The 17,841-nt window shown below is 54.9% G+C and overlaps 1 protein-coding gene across 6 annotated transcripts in view; it reads left to right on the forward strand.

The window, feature by feature from the left end:
- The first annotated feature begins 1,089 nt into the window (after positions 1 to 1,089).
- The window catches only part of CRHR1 (corticotropin releasing hormone receptor 1), a 50,859-nt gene continuing 34,107 nt past the window's right edge, over positions 1,090 to 17,841 (forward strand). For 4 of the 6 annotated variants that reach the window (XM_025362102.1, XM_025362103.1, XM_025362105.1 and 1 more), the window contains exon 1: positions 1,090 to 1,415. In XM_025362102.1, the coding sequence (XP_025217887.1) occupies positions 1,383 to 1,415 (33 nt within the window). In that variant the 5' untranslated portion in view covers positions 1,090 to 1,382. The remainder of the gene's footprint in view (positions 1,416 to 17,841) is intronic. The other 2 variants (XM_025362107.1, XM_025362108.1) reach the window with 1 other exon arrangement.

Genomic DNA, 17,841 nt, shown 5'->3' on the forward strand with positions numbered 1-17,841 from the left:
CTGGCGGAGTGAATTTTTCTCTACCTCCCAGTGACTCCTCTTCTCCTATTCTCCCTTTTCAGCTCTGGTAGGAGAGAGGAAGAGCGAAGAGGAAGTCAAAAGTTCTGTTCATCTGGAAGGGCTGGGAGTTGCTTCCTGGGATGGAGAGCTCCGGAGCCAATCCAAAAGACGGCCCCGGAGTCTGGCGGGGAGGCCCACCGCTGCCCTGAGGGCTCGGCCGGGAGGGGGCGCTGTGTCCTCCCCACGCCCTGCCCGCGGGCTCCTAGCGGCGTTCGCCGTGCTGCAGCGCAATGCGCGCCCGGCTTTCCCCTGGGCAGCGTTCAGTGCCCGCTTGTCCTGCAGGGCACCGCCGTCTCCCTTTCATCTTGGGGCTCCCAGGTCCAAAGGGTTCCCAGATCCAGCCTCTTGCCTGAGCCAAAGTGGCCAGGCACTCAGTTTGTAAGATGAACGAATGAAGGAAGAAACCAAGGAATGAATAAGGGCTCATCCTGCAGAGCGTTCGCGTCTCAGCGCGCACCAGGCACATCAGTGCCAAAGGTGCTGGGGGTCGGGCCCAGCGCCCGGCGCGGCTGGAATGGGGGCGGCGAGGAGCTCCTCCTAGCCAGCCGCAGGGCGGGAACTGCCCAAACGCAGGTCGCAGCTTCACCGGGTTCCGCGGCGGCTCCGCTCAGTAGGGACCGCCCTGTTCTCTAGCCCCCTGTAGCCTCGCCCTCATAAATTCACCTGAGCACCCCTGCCCAAGTCCCCCTAGAATCCTTGGACTTCCCAGGCCCCGACCTCGGCCGGGCGGAAGGCTGACCCTCTACCGCGGCCCCCTTCCCCCATCCCCGGCTTCTCCCCGGGCTGCGGCGGCCGCCACCGCTGCCAGCGCGCCCCGAGGACTGCCGCAAACGCGGGCGCAAGGAAAGGGGATCCTGGCGGCGGGGCGCAGGGAGCTGGCCGGGGGAAGGGGAGGGAACCGAGGAGGCGAGGAGCGGGGAGGGAGCCGAGGGGCGAGGCGCGGGGGAGGGACCGAAGGGGAGCGGAGGGGAGAGGGAGGGGGAGGAAGGGGAGGGGACGAGCTGGGCGAGGGGGCGGGGAGCCGAGGCAAGGAGCGGCGCGGACCGTGGGGGAGGCGGCGGGGGCGAGGCCGGCAAGAGGCGGCCGCGGGCCAGGCTGAGTCGGGAAACGGCGGCCAGACTTCCCCGGGAAGGGGCGAGCGAGAGCCAGGCCAGGCCGGGCCGCGGGGCCGGGGACCACCGAGCCGGGCACCTCCGCACCAGGCAGCGACCGAGGAGCCCGGCCGCCCACCCCGTGCCGCCCGAGCCCACAGCCGCCCGCCGGCCCCTCTGGGATGTCCGCGGGACCCGGGCATTCAGGACGGTAGCCGAGCGAGCCCGAGGATGGGACGGCATCCACAGCTCCGGCTCGTTAAGGTAAGAGCCCGCCGGCCAGTCCTCTAGCGCTGGCGTCCCGGGCCCCTGGCGGACGCGGGACGGGGCTGGGCTGTGGGTGCGATGGGGGCGGGGGCGCTGGGAGAGCCGTGCTCAGGTCCGGGAAGGCTGGGCTCCCGGGCAGCCTAACTCTCGGGACCTTTGGAGCCAGGGTTGGGTAGGCAGGGGGAGACTCAGGTACCTGAGACAAGAAATCGTGGCGAAGCCGCCGGGATGTTGGCGGAGGAGGGGGTCCGCCCACCCGGGTAGCCGGCTCCGCGCCAAGAATCGCTCTAGGCTTTGGGGCAGACGCCTAGGGGAGGGGAGGTTCCACCTCCCACGCCCCCCTGCAGACCCCGGCCCCGGGACGGGAGGGTCTGAAGCGGGGCTCCCCACCTCACCCCAGAGCCCCCGCACAGCTCCCCGACTCCGCACGCCCCCGCCCTAGTCCTGGGAGCGCGTCCTGCCCTTTCCCCTCCGCGGCAAGCTGCGAGCCCGGGGAGATGAATGCCGCCCGCGCCTGCGAGCCCTTGATCAATATAGCAGTCTCAGGGGAGGAGACTGTGCCTCCGGCGGCGGTTCCTGTTCCCCCACCGCGGCCAGGAGCGCGACGCTCGCTCTGCAAGCCTGGGCACCCGCGATCTCCGCGCTGCGCGGCCGACCCTGCGACGCGGATCGGGCGCTGGAGTTTAGGAAAGTCGCCAGACCGCACGTCCAGCGTCTGCCCGCTGAAGTTCGTGGGCGGCGGGGGCGGCCCGCGGGTTGTGTGAGCCCGGGAAGGGCTGGGAGGCCGGCAGTCCGGCCCGCCGCCAGTGCCAGGCGTCACTTGCAGCCCGGAGCGCTTTCCAAAGCGTTTTGGTCTTGTAGAGTACAGGCGCGCCCGCTGCAGTCGGCCGGAGAGGCGGGTGGGCCTCTGCGCGGCTGCCGGGAAACCCCGCGCCGCGCCAGTCTGGGCATCGCCTCACCCGGGGCTCGGGACTCCGCAGGGTCCGCTCCAGCCAAACATAGACACCAGCTTGACCCGGCTCAGGGCATTCAGAGCGATTACATTCGAGAGACTTCGGTGGATTTGGGGGAGGGGTGCAGATTGGCGGAATTTCATTTTTCCATCAGTTATTAAACCAACTGGTTTGAGTTAAGCCACCAAGATTTTTAAATGCAGCAGCTGCTGCTTCCTTAGTTGAGACGTTACAAGTTACTGAGATTTTTCTCTAATCCTGCCCCTCCCCAAATATTTATAAATTGATTCTTAAAATGACCGAGGTTGGTCTCATTGAACCCACATCCCCTCCCTCATCCGTTATCTGAGGGCTAGGGATGAACTCACAGATTATTTTCCGGGCGTTTGAGGTGACAGACAGGTGAGGAAGGTAGAAGAAAAACATCCAGAGAGGTCGAATAGATGGCACTGAATGGTAATATTTTCCAAAAGTCTCGTGTGTACCGAAGCCAGGTCTAAATGCACAAACCAGTTAGACCAAATAGTCAGTCTTTTAAATGGATTCAAAGGATTGAACTGTGGATGTTTTCTTTCTTTCTTTCTTTCTTTTTTTTCCAGGTTTACACGGAAATAGATCAATGTTCTTTTTCTGGCCTTTCTTAGAATTGTGTGCAAATCTCTGTTTAGAATGATGATGTTTTCCTTTTTAAAAAGTATTTTTATTTCCGTTGCTCCTACTAGATGGTAGGTATTTGCCCTTTATGCCTGGCCTAATAAACTCAGTAGGCATTCAATAAACACCAGATGAATGTGGGGCAGTGAGTGAATGGCCAGCAAATACTGGTTTCAAATGTTGGTTACAATTAAATAGTTGCTTTTCTTCTTTTATTTATGTAGCATGTACAATTCCCTGAGCATTATTCTAATGTTGCTTATTTGCTTTGCAAATATTAAGTCATTTAGTCCTCCTAACAGCCCTAGGAAGTAGGAATTATTCGTGAGACACGGAGAGGCTAAGTAACTGGTTCAAGGTCACACAACCGGTGAGTAGTCAGAATTCAAACCCAGACACTCTGATAAAAGTCTTTGTTTTGTTTGCTTTTACCAGAAAATATCCTTTTTTTTTTTCTTTTTTTTCTTTTTTCTTTTTTTTTGAGACAGGGTCGAACTCTGTTGGTCAGGTTGGAGCACAATGGTGTGATCATGGCTCACTGAAGCCTCAACTTCCCTAGGCTCTGGTGATCCTCCCACCCCAGCCTCCAGAATAGCTGGGACCACAGGCATGCACCACCACACCCAGCTAATCTTTGTATTTTTTGTAGAGATGGGGTTTCCCCATATTGCCCTGGCTGGTCTCGAACTCCTGGGCTCAAACGATCAGCCAGCCTCAGCCTCCCAAAGTGCTAGGATTACAGGCATGAGCCACTGTGCCTGGCCATTACCAGAAAATATTCTAAGCCACTTAAGTTTCACTGTAGAGCTCAGCCAGATGAGCGCTCAGGTAGTTTTGTCAGCATGAGAGTATGAATCTAGGGGATTTAGGGTTAATCCCAAATCCAGCTCTGTCCCCAACAAGTCAGCTGGGGTTGGGAAAGGGTTCCCTCTGGGGCCTGTATTGTGGGCCTCACACTATACCGCTTATAGAGTCCTGGGGGAAATGCATGTGAATGGGGAGAGACAAGGTGTGTGAAAGTGTGCGTGTGAGTGGGGAGAGACAATGTGTGTGCAAGTGGCCGTGAGTCGGGAGAAGACAGAGAAGACATTGTCTCTATCCCCAGGGAGGGGCAGGGGCCTGAGCACCTCGGAGTCAACCACACACCCACTGCAGCTCTTTGTAGGGAGATGGAGTGTGGCTCTAAACATGGACCCCCGTGTCTGTGAGGGGTACAGAAGGCAAGGCCTCTCGGTGGGTTCTAACAGGAGAGTGAGCTCCCAGGAGGGAGCTGGTTTTATTGCTATTGTTATTCTTACATAAGCAATTTAGCAGCAATAGGCAAAGTTTGAAAACCAGAATGGAAAATGATTGCAACCTCACTCTCTTAATCTGGCTGCTGTATAATTCATTTAAAAAATAACCCCCACAGGTCCCCTTCTCAAGCACCTGTCTGGGCACAGCTGTGGCCGTTGGGCAGCCCTGTCCCCAGTGTCACAGCCCAAGTCTGTTTCACGTTATTCCCGAGCCTCCGCAGGAGACTGTCAATGTCTGCGTGTTGCCTGTGAGTGAATGGACTTTGCCATCCCTATATCGGTGCATATCTGGGCCATTTCCAAGTTGTTTCTTTGATTAAACGATATGGAGCCAGGTTTTCGAGGGGAGCGTTGGCAGGAGGCATGAGGAACGCGAAACAGTGAGCCCAGGGTGGGCCAGTGAGCTGCTGTGGCGTACGGGACTGCTGGCCTGGCCACAGACTGGGGGCCAAAATGGGGAGTGGCGAAAGCCAGGCCAAGCCCCTTAGATTTGAAATGACCAGCCATAGAGAGGAATGTGTAGGTTATGGAAAAGTAGAACACTCACCCAGAGCCAGTGAGGACGAGCTCAAGTGGAAAATCCATTTCTCACCCTAACATTGGCTCCTCAGACAGCATCAGCCTGCAGCTGAGTTCAGCCACATATAAGGAGTTTGGGGGTCAAAGGTGCCACCAACCCAAGTGCCCATGTGGCCTAGAAGCAAGCGGTTAGGTGCTGGGCTGATAATTTCAGCAGCCATTGAAGGGGAAAGGCCATCAGGCTGGGAGTCAGTGAACCTGACTCTGGTCCCAGCTCTGCCTCCAATCAGCTGTGTGATGACAGGTTGGTCACTTTCCCTCTCTGAGTCACAGCTTATCTGTCTGTAAACAGGGATATTGGACTGGATTCTCTGTTACTTCTCATGTCTCTGTGAAAGGTCTGTGTTTTCAAATACTCCTTAGGGACATGACCTCACATAGAAAGAGGCAGGTGCCACCGATTGGATTCCCAGCTCTCCCCCTTCCCAGCTCTGCTCAAGCTGAGGGACCTTGGAACATGGTACTTGGACCTAAGTACTCTCTCTGGGCTTCCTTGTCCCCAGCTATAAAATGGGGGAAATGCCTAACTCAGGAGGTTGAGGTAAGGACAAAAGGAATTAATACATGGAAAGTGCCTGGAACCGTTCCTGGCACAGTCTGCTTTCAGAAAAATCTGCAAGGTGGCTACTCTCAGTGGAAATAAGTTAATGCAGGAACAGCAACTAGCAGCTCTTGGACATGCAATATATTATACATTTTCTGCATCTTTTACCCTTCACGGCACTGGGCCTCATAATCCATTGCACATAGTAGGTGTTTAACAAATGTTTGTCGACTTCATGGATGGTTTTGTTGTTGCTTCTTCTGTTTGGTATTGTACAATTGGAAAGAACTCGTTTCTGTTCCCACAGGATGCAGATGTCATGTCAAAACAGAAGGCTGAGAGATGTTCAAACCACCCTAGCAGAAAAGCCATCTCTGATGCAGAAAGGACTGGAACTCCCCCTTAAGCCCACTGTGGTTATTAAAAAAGAGAAAACGACAGCCAGCCAGTGCAGCACCCCGGTGATCTGGAGCATCCCTTGAGGGTAGAGCCTCAGCCAGTGAAACTCCAGCGCTTTTGCTGTCTGGAGGAGGGCAGGTCGCTCACAGTGATCTGGGCCGTTTCTTCCTCAGTGAAAAGAGGGAGTAGGGTGATCTCTCCCAGCTCTGATTCTATCCTAACCACTCACAGTATCAACCAAAGAAGGGTGAGCCCATTTTGAAGGTAAAGCCAGGTCGAGATTTCAGCTGCAGTTTTAATAGTCAAAGAATGAATTCATTAACTACAAATGATTCTTGTCTACCTAAATTCAGGGAGGTCCCTGTCAGCAGAGTCCCTAGGAATTTTTTTTTTTTTTTTTTTTTTGAGACAGGGTCTCACTCTGTTGTCCAGGCTGGAGTGCAGTGGTGCGAACACAGCTCACTGCAGCCTCAACCTCGTGGGCTCAAGTGATCCTCCCTCCCACCTCAGCCTCCCCAGTATCTAGGACTATAGGCATGCATCCCCACACCTAGCTAATTTTAAAATTTTTTGTAGAGACAGGGTCTTGTCATATTACCCAGGCTGGTCTCGAACTCCTGGGCTCAAGCAATCCTCCCACCTCAGCCTCCCAAAGTGTTGGGTTACAGGTGTGAGCCACCGTGCCCAGCCTGCATTGTTTTAAAATGCTTGTCTTTGGACTTGCTGCTCTCGGCCAGCCATCCCTCACCCCACCCAGTGTGGCAGTCAACATCTTCTTGTATGGGTGGGAACAGCAGATGAAGCCAATGTGTGCCTGAATCTTTACTCTGCCCTGAAGCTGTGGGCAAGTTATCACTCTGCACCTCAATTTCTTCGTCTGTCTAAAGCGGGGGAAATAATACCTACTTTATGGGATAATCATAATGACCACGAGATGCCAGGTGTGAAATTACGCACAGTTACAGTGTCTGGCACACAGTAAGTGCGTAATAAATATTAGCTATAGTAATCACTTAATAAATCTTACCAACTTCCTCAGTCTAAGAAAGGCCATGAAAAGGAGGAGTGGTGAGGGATGGGGGTAGAGGAAGGGTACTTGGTGTACAGAATCTCCTGCTGCCTCAGAGCACTTTTCACAGTCCCTGGGGAAAAGGGATCAGCTACCAGCCATCAGCTGAGCTTGAAGGTCATGGACAGACCTGAACATCTCTGATACGGAAAAACCTGACAATAAAAGTAGATATGTAGGGAGGATAATACAAAATGATTCACTCACTGATGCAAACAATCATTTTGAAAATAACTGGCTGGATTCTATTAGACAACAGATTCTTAATCACTTGTTTTCTGAGTACGTGGCATCCGCTTCAACAAAATGGAAAGGATAGCAGGAAGGGAGGGAGGCGGACCTCATGAAACGGGCATGTCAGAATCTGGCTCTGGAAGACGGGTCCCCTTCACGTCGAACTGCGGATTCAAATGCTTTAGCCAAACATGTTCTTTGGCGACTGTCCACCCAGCAGCCATAAAACTGTTTCTGGGACAAATGAAGATATTTGTGGCTGTTCTTTCTGCCCTATGAGCACAGGCAGTTTGTCTGTCTCACCTGCCTGGCATTGCTGGGCCCAGAGAGCAGCCTCAGCGAGGTGCTTTGAGATGGGGTTTGTGGGGTGTACACCTGCCACCTCCACATGTCAGCTGGTTTCCAAGCCCCAGCCAGTCTGGTTGGGAGCCAGTGCGCCTAGGTCAGAGCCCAGAAAAAAACCAGCTAGACGGGTCCAGTCACTTCATGGCTGCAGAACCAGGGAGGCAGGGCTTGTTCTAGACTGACTGCTAGACTTCAGGGTGCACCCACTGGAGTGTTAAGAGGTAGTGGGGGCTATCAGGAAGCACAGCGGGAACCTTAGTTGAAGCTTTGAGTGCTGGGATGTCAGGGGCTTTAGGAGAATTGGGACAATATATTGGTCATCATCCCCGGTCAGTACCAAAGCCCACAGAGCTGAAAGGCACCTGCCCGGGGTGAAAGGCTAGGACAAGTGATGGCTGCAGCATTGCCATTTCCAGTGGAGAGTGTTCTCCTTCTGTGATCCATCCATCTCTCCCTGCCTGTTTTCCCAGCCTCTTTGGCAAGGTGTGTGAAGGGCTCATTTCTAGAAAGCCCTTCCTAGCTCAGCAGAGGCCAGAGGTACCAGGCTGGGCGGGGAGCCTGTGCACAGAGACAGGGAAAAGGAGTGTGGTTGGGGGACAAGGGGCTGGGCTGTGTGGGCTGGAAAAGCAAACCGGGTCCAGCAGGGGTTTTACCCTGGGGGAAGGGCTGCAGGAGAGGCTAAGGCCATCTGAGGCACAGTCCTTACAGGTCCAGGCCCCCTGCACTGGGGGCCCTGACTACACTGTCAGAGCACGGGTCTAGGAGGGTGTCCAAGAGTCCGCTCAGGGTGGATGATTTCGTTCTTACAGAAGATGTGGAGAGACAGACAGACAGTGAGAGAAGCAGAAGGGGAGGGAGAAGAAAAAGACGTACCTGCCTGTCTCGGTCATTCTTGCTTTTTTCCTTCTCCCTAGCAGCCAAGAGAGCCTGTGCCCGGGTTCTGAGGCCAGCGGTGGCATCTCCTGGAAACTTCCTCTCTGTTTCTCAAAAGAATTCCTCCACCTATCCCTATCCTGGCGCCTGGGTGCCCGAAGCCGTCCTCAGCTGTCAGGAGAGCCTTGGGCATAGGGATGCCCTGAAGGAGCTCTCCCCACGATCCCAGTCCCTCCCACCGTCCCCAGGGCTGCTCCTCCTCCCCAGAAGTAGGGTGCAGAAGGTATAGAATCTGTTGCCTCTGTGGGCCTATGTGTTTCTCAGTGGGCATTCTCAATCTCTCTCTCGCTCTCTCTCTCTCTCACACACACACACACACACACACACTCACACACTCACACACATGCTGGGACCCTGGCGAGTGAGCTACTTTGCAGTGTTCATAACACCCGCACCTGCCACCCCCCTCAGAGGCCACTGTGTGGTCACCACCTCACCTCTCCTCTAAGCACAGCCAGACCTGCATGGCAGGTGTGCAATGCCACCTCAAGGCCAGGGTTGGAGGCTGACTTCCAGAGGAGCAGCTGAGCACCCGGGGACCACGGGCTTAGCCAGGTGAGTGGCTAACAGGTTAGACAGCCTCCATGGCATCCCTTGGCTGCCCGTGCCTGGCTGGGAGCCCGAGAGGCTCAGCCACTCCTTCATCTTCCCAGACAGGCAGGGCAAGGCTAGTCCTTGGAGTGAGGCTGGTCCTTGTGTCCTGGGTTTGGTCTTGGCCTGAGCCACGCCCTTCCCCTTCCTCTTTCTGCCCCCGACTCTGCTCCTGTCCCTTGCCCATGCCACCCAGGTTCTTTTAACCAGGTACACTGTTTACTGGCCAGGTGCACCATTTACTGAGCTGCTCTTGCACTAAGGCCCACACAAGTGACCCCACTGAGTCCTCCCATCCCCTTCTAGAGGGGAAAGAACCTGACTCTCCCCAAATCTCTTGGCCCTCTGCCTGAGTTGCACTGTTCTCCTTCCTTCCCTGCCAACCGCCACTCAACAGAATATTCATATCTGACACTTCTCTTACAGGAGCTTCTGCCCCCAGGTCTCTCTGTGCCAATCTTCATCTGTCATGTCCACCACAGCCTTCCTGAACTGTCCCCACCTCCTCCTCCAAGAAGCCCTCCAGTCTAAATCTGTCTCTCACTGGTTGTTCTTCTGTTCTCACCTCGTCCTGTCCCCTGGTGTGAGCCTCTAGCTCATGGTGGATCCTGGGCTGTCCCACAACATGAGGTCTTACAGCTCTTTGATGTGTCCCCCATCAGGGGGTTCAAAAACACCTACTAACCAGATTCCACATGGATCCCTGGTGACCCACATCTAACCTGAGCCCTTGTTCCCACCGTAGATTACGAGGTCTGCCTAGACTAGAAAGATTCTCTTATGAAACAAAACAACAAAACCTCTGTGTGCCCAGAACTTAGTCCAGAACTGTGCACACAGTAGGTACACAATAAATGCTAAACTAAATGGAGGGCCTCTCTCTGCTCCCGCTCCCCAATGAACGTCTGTCTGAGTGTGGAAGTGCTATGGCGATAGAAGACACAAGTGACAAGCCAGACAGATAGGTCCCTCTCTGCCTCCGCGTGTGGATTTGTGACTCAATGGCTTATCAAGGGCTACACTGCGGCGCGGCTTAGTAACATTAAAAGATTCCAGCACTGCCTTGTGTTCCGCCTCCGGTCCCCACAGCACCGAGGGCGTTGTCCACGTGCATGCAAGGGCAGCATTTTGCTTCATGAGCAGTTCTGGACAGGGATGGTGGGAGATGTTGCTAGAGGGAATTGTGGCGCTGGGCTTAGAAACGAAGGGACAAGAAGGTCTCAGAAGCTGGGGCCTCCAGAGAGCAGGGCCAGGGCGCTGTAGCCCCCGAGTGGGGCCTGGGGAGGCGGCCTTGGTGGCATCCTGGGGTTCCCTCCCTGGTGCTGTCCTGGTTCTGCTGGTCATGAGACAGGAATAGCCAGGCAAGGCAGGGGTGCCAAGAGCACCGGCGTTCCTGGTACCTTCGTGAGATCCTGTCCGTTGGCATCCCAGCCCTCCAGCTCCCTGTGAGTCGGTGTTGAGGGGCAGCCTGGGGCGTCTTTCTCTTCTGATGGCAGGGGCCTCATGGCCTGACTGGAAGCTGCTGCAAGGCTGTGAAATGGCAGGGGCTAGGAGTGGTGGGGGCTCACATGCACCCTGGAGGAAGGACCACTGTCCCTAAAGCTAACAGGACAGGAGGCCTGGGGTTGGAGCTGGCTCTGCCCCTTCCTGGGTGGGTGACCTTTGGCAAATCACACGATCCCTCTGGACCTTTGTGTCCTCTTTACTGTACCGACCACAATGCAGAATGAAAGAGAAAATGCCTGTGCTGCGGCAAGGGGCCTGCTCCCACCGAAGGTCAGTGAGACCTGCTGTTTTCGTGGGTGGGAGTCCCACCCCAGGACTCCCCCCAAAACTTAACCCAACTGTCACTCAAGACCCGTCTCCTCCATGAGGCCTTCCCCAGTGAGCCAGGCATCACACTGTGTCCTCCAGCTAAAGCAGGGCTCTCAAACCAGCTGTGCGGAAGGACCACATGGATTTTTCCAATCCGTGGCAGACTGGCATGTTGTCCTGCTGTGCAGCCTGCACCACGTGATTCACCTGGCAAGTCTGACAGCATCTGAATTGGTCTAGACCCTGTTTGATGAGATGAGTCCTGACTACATCCTCGGATGTCACCGCAGGGACGGATTCACATCAAATGCTTACTTTCCAGTTTTGTACTTCTCAAGTTGTAGACCAGGAACCAATCATTGGTTGGTTGGCAAACTTGACCAATTAGACCAGTCCTCACCACCCTTTGAATAGTGTGGGCCTAAAGCCCTCCTTTGGGGCCAGAATTCACTGCCTGGCCCAGATCTCTGGTTCACCCTTCACACAGCCTGGCCCTCCTGCCATGCTTCTTGCGCTTGTGCGTCTCCATTGCATGGATGTGAGTGATGTAGTGGCTCTTTCTGGCAGCCAAGGCTGGGTGACGGAAGAAGGAAGAACCCTTGTCTGGGAGGAGGAAACTCTTTGGTTTACTCAGACCCTTTACCCAATGGCGGGTTCTGAGCAGGCCCCTTCCCCCTCCTTGTCACACTCATCAATCTGCACTTGTCACCAAGGTGAGCTGAGGAGCCATGATGAGTGGTCGCAGCCCCTAGTGGGGCAAGGGCAGCCTTGCTGTGTGTGGGTTCCCCGAAGCTCACAGGACTTAGCCCCACACTGGTTCTACCCTTTGTCCCCGCATTCATCCAAGGGAAAGGAACCCAACTTCCCCAGGGCCCAGGACCTGGCTCTGCCTCCTGCCTCTGAGGTGCCGGCCCTGGGGAGGCTCTGGTGGAGCTTTGGCTGGGTGAGCTCAGCTTGCTGACTCTGGGAAGAGGCTGCTGTTTGAGCTCTTTCTGGGCTGCCTCATTCCTCAACTTTGGCTGCATCAGCAGGCAGACCTTCCTGCATCTCCCGTGAACCCCATACAGGAGGAGATCTGGAGGAGCTGGCAGCAGGGCCAGGACAGAGTGAGTGAGGGGGAAGGAGTTCCCATCTGCCCAGCTGGCCAGGAAAGGTCATTTCCACCAGCCCCCTGCCTTCAGACTGAGGCCAGGAGGTGGGAGACCGACTGATCCAAGGTCTCACAGGGAATTCACCGAGTACAATCCAGGTCCTCTTCCTGCCTTGAAGGTGCCTCCCTCTTGTAACCCCACACACTCTTCCCAAGGTCCCCCCTACAGCCACCTTCCTCCCCCGCCCCACCCCCATAATGGGCAGGCAGGCAAGTGTCTTCAAAGCTGAGACGGAGCATTGCAACCCTCCAACCCAGGACTTCCCAACCTCAGCACTATTGACATTTGGGGCTGGATAATCCTTCACTGTGGGGGCTGGCCTGTGCATTTTAGGATGTTTATCAGCATTCCTGGCCTTTACCCATTAAATGCCAGTAGCACCTCCCCCTTCCTGATTATAGCAACCAAGAATATCTTCAGACATTGCCAGGCGTCCCCGGGAGGCAAAATGGCCTCCAGATGAGAATCTCTGAGCTGGCCGAGTTATCTTCACTTCTGTTGATGCTTCAGAATCCCTGGAGAGCATTTTAGAAATATGAGGGTCCCTGAGCTCCCCACAGGCCTACTGAACCCCCGTTTTGGGGGTGAGGTGTGAGAAATGGGATTTTCCGTCTCGCAGGTCAGGTGTTAAGCACTGTCTGGAGGTTCTGATTTTGTCTAAGTCACTGCCTGTACAAGCAGAGAATCAGAGGACGGGGCCGTTGCCCGTTTTATGGACGACTGTCTGGTTAGTCCTAATTTCTGCCCTAAATATCCCTGTTCGGTGGGGCTTAGTGGTCCAGCAGCCCCCTTTAAACTGACCTCTGGCCTTGGAAGGCAGTCATTTCTCCAGGAAAAACAGCCCCAAAGCCTTTAGCATTTTTAAATAAAATAGAACCTAATTTCCAGCCACCAGCTTCACTCTTCCTTCCTGGCCCTCTGTAAATCCCTTTTAAAACGCAGCTCCATAGAGGACATCTTTTCTCTGCCGACACTGAAATCCCCCTCACTTTACACTTGTCAGAGAGCGGCTGAGCTGAGAGCACAGCTGATAGTGTCACCTGCGTAGCTGGTGTCTCTACGGCTGTCCCCACACCTCAGCTCTGCCTCCCACCCCCTCAGGGACGATTTCCCAGTGTCTGGGAGCCACTTACAGCTAACAGCTCCCAGGGGCAGGCACTGGATCAGAACCCCGGGCTGGGCTCCCCTCTTTTGTGAGAGCCAAACGGAGCCCTTCCTGAGTCCCATCCATTGGCAGGGTCCTACTGGTGTCTACCCCATCCCCCCGTTCCTACTTCCAGCTCTGGGGGAGCTGGGCTGCAGCCAGGAGCCAGAGTTTGAAAGGCAAAGGAAACCTGTACTCATGTGTCTTTTGGCGGATCCAGGCTTGTGACGAGGAGGAGGAGGGAAGGGAAGGCAGGCAGGGCAGGCAGGGAAACAGGCTGTACTGCCCAGGGACAGGAGCATGGCTGCAATCCCAGTCCCTCCATCCCTCTAGTTACTGCAGTCAAAACCCTGGGTAAGTTACCATCTCTGGGTGCACCAGTCTCTCGTCTGAACAGTGGGGAGATAGTGAAGGCTCTGGCTTGCAGGGGTCGAGAAGGATTAAATGAAGAAATTCACAGGGCCTGGCACTGTGCAAGCCTTCAGTAAAAGCTGAAGAAAGAAAGAAGAAAGGAAGGAAAGAAGGGAGGGAGGAAAATGGAAGCCAGGGAAGACCGAGAAAGATAGGGTGGTTAAGACAGGGAGAGAGGAAGATGGGGAGGAGAGAGGCAGGAGGCCGAGAAGGCACGGGCTACAAGAACATATCCATGAGTGAATCTGAGAGCAAATCGTACTAAGATGGGGAGCAAGCGAATGCATGAGAGGCAGAAACGGAGGGAAGACAAGGAGGATGGTAGGTCAGCCATGCTCCGGGCACCCCTTGCTCCCATGCCCAGCAAATCTGTATCATTGATCCGGATGTACACTCCACTTCTGTAGGTGACCGCTGCTGGCTTCTGGGAAAGAGTGGTGCTGGAAAGTGGGGTGCATGCCCTGAGTGGGCAGGGGGCTGGGCAAGGGGCACTGCTGGGGAGAAAGGCCCAGTCAGGAAGGAAGAACGTGCAAGGTTGAATAACAGAGTGGCGTCCATTGGTGCCGCCTGAGCACCAGCCCCATGCTGTTTTATATGCACCACATTGTTGAATCTCTCCAGGAGCTTTGGGATGTGAATATTTTATCCCTGTCAGCCCCGTTTACAGATGAGGAAAATGAGGCTCGGAAAAGTTTAGTGATTCTCCCAAGGTCACACAGGTAGGAAGGGGTGGATAAAAGATTCCAACAAGCATCTCTCTAGCCCCAAGTTTAGAGATTTGAATTTCTACTCTCCTGTACATCCTGGAGCCAGGGCATATTCCGACCTGGAAAGGAATGTAGAGAACACAGTGACCTCCCCATTCTACAGATGAGGAAACTGAGGCGGGGAAGTGACTTCTCTACCATCATGGAGCAAGTTCAGCAGAGTCAGAACGCGGTCCCAGCTCTGTGCTTCCCACCCAGAGTGCTTTTCCCTCTAGCACACCCTTCTGGACTCCAAGGCGCGGGGCTATGCCGGGAGCAAGGAGAGGAGAGGGAGCTCCTGCTGAGCGGGAGGAACAGAGAGGAAAATGAGAAAAAGGAAACAGGCCCCTCACAATCTCCTACTGGGAATCATCATGAGACTCCATGGTCAGAGGGGGCAGAAAGTGAAAACCCGTCTGTTCACTTATTCAGTCATTTATTCATTCAACAAACATGTAAGTCATTTATTCATTCAACAAACATGTTAGGGCCTGCTCTCTATCGGGCCCCACTGAGGATACAAAAATAGCCAAACAGGGGCTGAGCACGGTGGCTCACGCCTGTAATCCCAGCACTTTGGGAGGCCAAGGTAGGTGGATCATCTGAGGTCAGGGGTTTGAGACCAGACTGGCCAACATGGCAAAACCCCATCTCTAATAAAAATGTAAAAATTAACCAGGTGTCGTGGTGGGTGCCTGTAATCCCAGCTACTTGGGAGGCTGAGGCATGAGAATCCCTTGAACCCAGGAGGTAGAGGTTGCAGTGAGCTGACATCACGCCATTGCACTCCAGCCTGGGCAACAAGGCGAGACTCCATCTCAAAAAAAAAAAAAAAAAAATGCCAAACACAGACCTTGCCTGCAGGGAGCTTGTAACCCAAGCTTATAATAGTGCATCTGGAACCTTGGAAGGGCGTGTGTGACTCTGAAGCTGGGGTCTCACGGCCCTCGCTGCCCTAGGGTGTGGGAGGCAGGTGACCCACTATTTCTAGCCCTGCTGCAAGGCTTTCTTAGGGGAGCAGAGGCGTGAAGTAGCAGGGAGGGCGGGCAGGGGACACCCTGAGCCGGGGCCCCAGGGAGAAGGCCGGGGGCGGGGACACCCAGGCATCCCCCCCCTCCCTTAACTGTAGGCAGGAGATTTTCCTTTCCATTTTTTCTTCTCTGTACAACAGCAATTTAAGTTAATTAAATGTAACAATAAATTATTTCTCAGCTGCCTGGAATAAATCTTTCAGTGCTCACGCACTTTGAGGGGAAGCACTGGCTCTTTGCCTTGAGATGGGGACCGGTTGTGGCTGTCACAGAAAGAGGCTGTGGGAGGAGGCCCAGGCCCAAGGCAGGATGGGGAGAAGCCTGGGCAGTCAAGAGGGCTGAGAAAGGACCCCTGGCATCGCTGTCCTCTGTCCATAGTCTAGTTTTACTCTGGCTGGTCTCCACCTCTGGGTGGATGGGAAGAAGGTACCCCATGAGGGTGCCCCTCTGCTGATACACATCTTGCAAGTCTATCCCCCACTGACCCGTCCGCTTGGCACTTCTATAGCAAGAAATTCTGCAGAAACCACACAATTGCATGTGGGGCCTGCCCTGCTCTTATATTCAATTAGTCCATAACCACAGATATATCCCCCGTAGGTACAGAGACATTTCTGAAGAGTTGATTGCACAGATGCTTTATTTCTGCAAACCAGATCCCAGTATTTAAATGCAACGGGGGACCCAGCTTTTTAGAGAACTCTTCATTTATGACCTCATTTCTTTTTCGGCATTTAGATTTTCTTCTCTTGCCTTTGCTTAAAATAGGCTCCACCTGAAGACAATGCAAAGCAAAGCAGAGTCAGAAGGGTCGGATATTGGGATTGTGGAGCCTGCAGGACCCCAGGACCCAGGACCTTGGCCAGCAGATGGAAAGTGTGGGCTGGGGCCCTTGCCTCTGGGGTCACCAGGGAGAGCTTCAATCTTGGCCACACACTGGAGAGTCAAGGGCTTCTCTGGGCCCCGAGTCAGGGTCTGCCAGAGTCTCCCAGGCCAGGGAAGGCAACAAGGCCTGGTTTCGCCCTGACCTGCTGAACTGCCTCTGTGGAACAGGTGGCTGTCGGCTGTCTCGCTGCGATGATGAGGGTGACAAGCTGGCATAATTCACTGCTCAGGAACCTGCCATGGCACTCCAGGCCGACTGGATCCATCTCAGCCCAGTATCTGAGGCCCTCCACAGGCAGCCTGCTACACCCCCACAAGCTCAGGACCCTCCCCTTGCCAGGAAGGCCCTCTCCCTCCCTGTGACAGCCACATCCACTCTGCCCCATCCTCCAGCTCACCTCCCCCAGGAAGCCTGCCCTCACGGCCATGGTGCTGACCCATCGGAAACTCCATGGTCCCCTGCCCTCAGTCTGCACCTCATCTTGCCATCATCATGTACGTGTGTGTCTGTCTGTCCTTCCCCATCTCTTTGGAGTTCCTTTCCTTTTTTCCAAATCACGTATATGTAGTCCTGTACTCTTTGAATGAAGGATCCTAGACCACCAAGGGGGTTGGAGACACCACTCGATCCAGCGGATTTCAAACCTAAAAAGCAGGAAAAACTCCTTCCCAAAGGAAGGCTTCCTGAGAAGGCAGAAGGACCTGGCAGAAAATGAGGAGAGGCCACGTCCTGCCTGCGAGGCCTCCCCCAGGGCCCGGAAGGGACATCAGGAAAGCTGCTCCAGGCCAGCCGTCTGCAATGGAGGCGCATTCTGGGGCCCAGAACAGCCAAGCCGTGCTGATGAGCCTGCTGATGCTTGTAGGGACTTTACATGGCAGAAGCAGCTCTCCTGGTTCCCGCCAAGTAGCCCATCTCCCAGTGAAGGGGGTAAGAAAGACCACATTGCCCCCACTGCGCAGATGAGGAAGTTCAGCCTCAGAAGAGTCAGGTGACTCACCGAAAGCCACACAGGCAGTGGCAGGACTGCCTTGGGGCTCAGCAGAAGGATGAGGAACTGTGTTGAAGGATGGCTCTCCAGCTGTGGCTCTGCCAAAGGCCAGCCGGTCCCTGACCCCTGGGGGCTCTGGGGGCTCCCCCAAGCTGAGCATCAGTGCTAGCTGTGAAAGGAGAGGGAAAACAGGCTCCCTTTTCCCTGTTCCCCAGGAACTTGTAGGAACTAGGCCTGAGATGCCTCAGCTGCCTCCAGGCCACCCTTCCCTCCCTCCAGTGGCCCTTCAGGACCCTCCCCAAAAGGTTAATTACCGAATCATCACATCAAAGGAAATTGCACTTTTGTGCCTTAAAGACCAAACTGAGCTTCAGCAACACGGTTATTTATGGTCTCTAATAAGCATTTTCTGGGTGTGATTAACCTTTATGCCAAAATCACACTGGGAATTGGGATGGCAGCTTCATTCCAGCCCCATTCTGTGCTGGCCCTGGGGGTGGGGATGTGAGTAGCAGCTGCAGCAGACTGGAGCAGGCCATGTCAGAGCCCGGCCCTCCACCCGCTCCACAGGCTCCTGCACCACCTCCTTCTCCCCTGCCCATCCCTTCTGCCAGAGCCCTGTCTTGACCTGCTCCTGGCCAGCCAGAAGGCGCGA

Source organism: Theropithecus gelada, chromosome 16 (genome assembly GCF_003255815.1).
Source record: "Theropithecus gelada isolate Dixy chromosome 16, Tgel_1.0, whole genome shotgun sequence".
Lineage (NCBI taxonomy): Eukaryota > Metazoa > Chordata > Mammalia > Primates > Cercopithecidae > Theropithecus > Theropithecus gelada.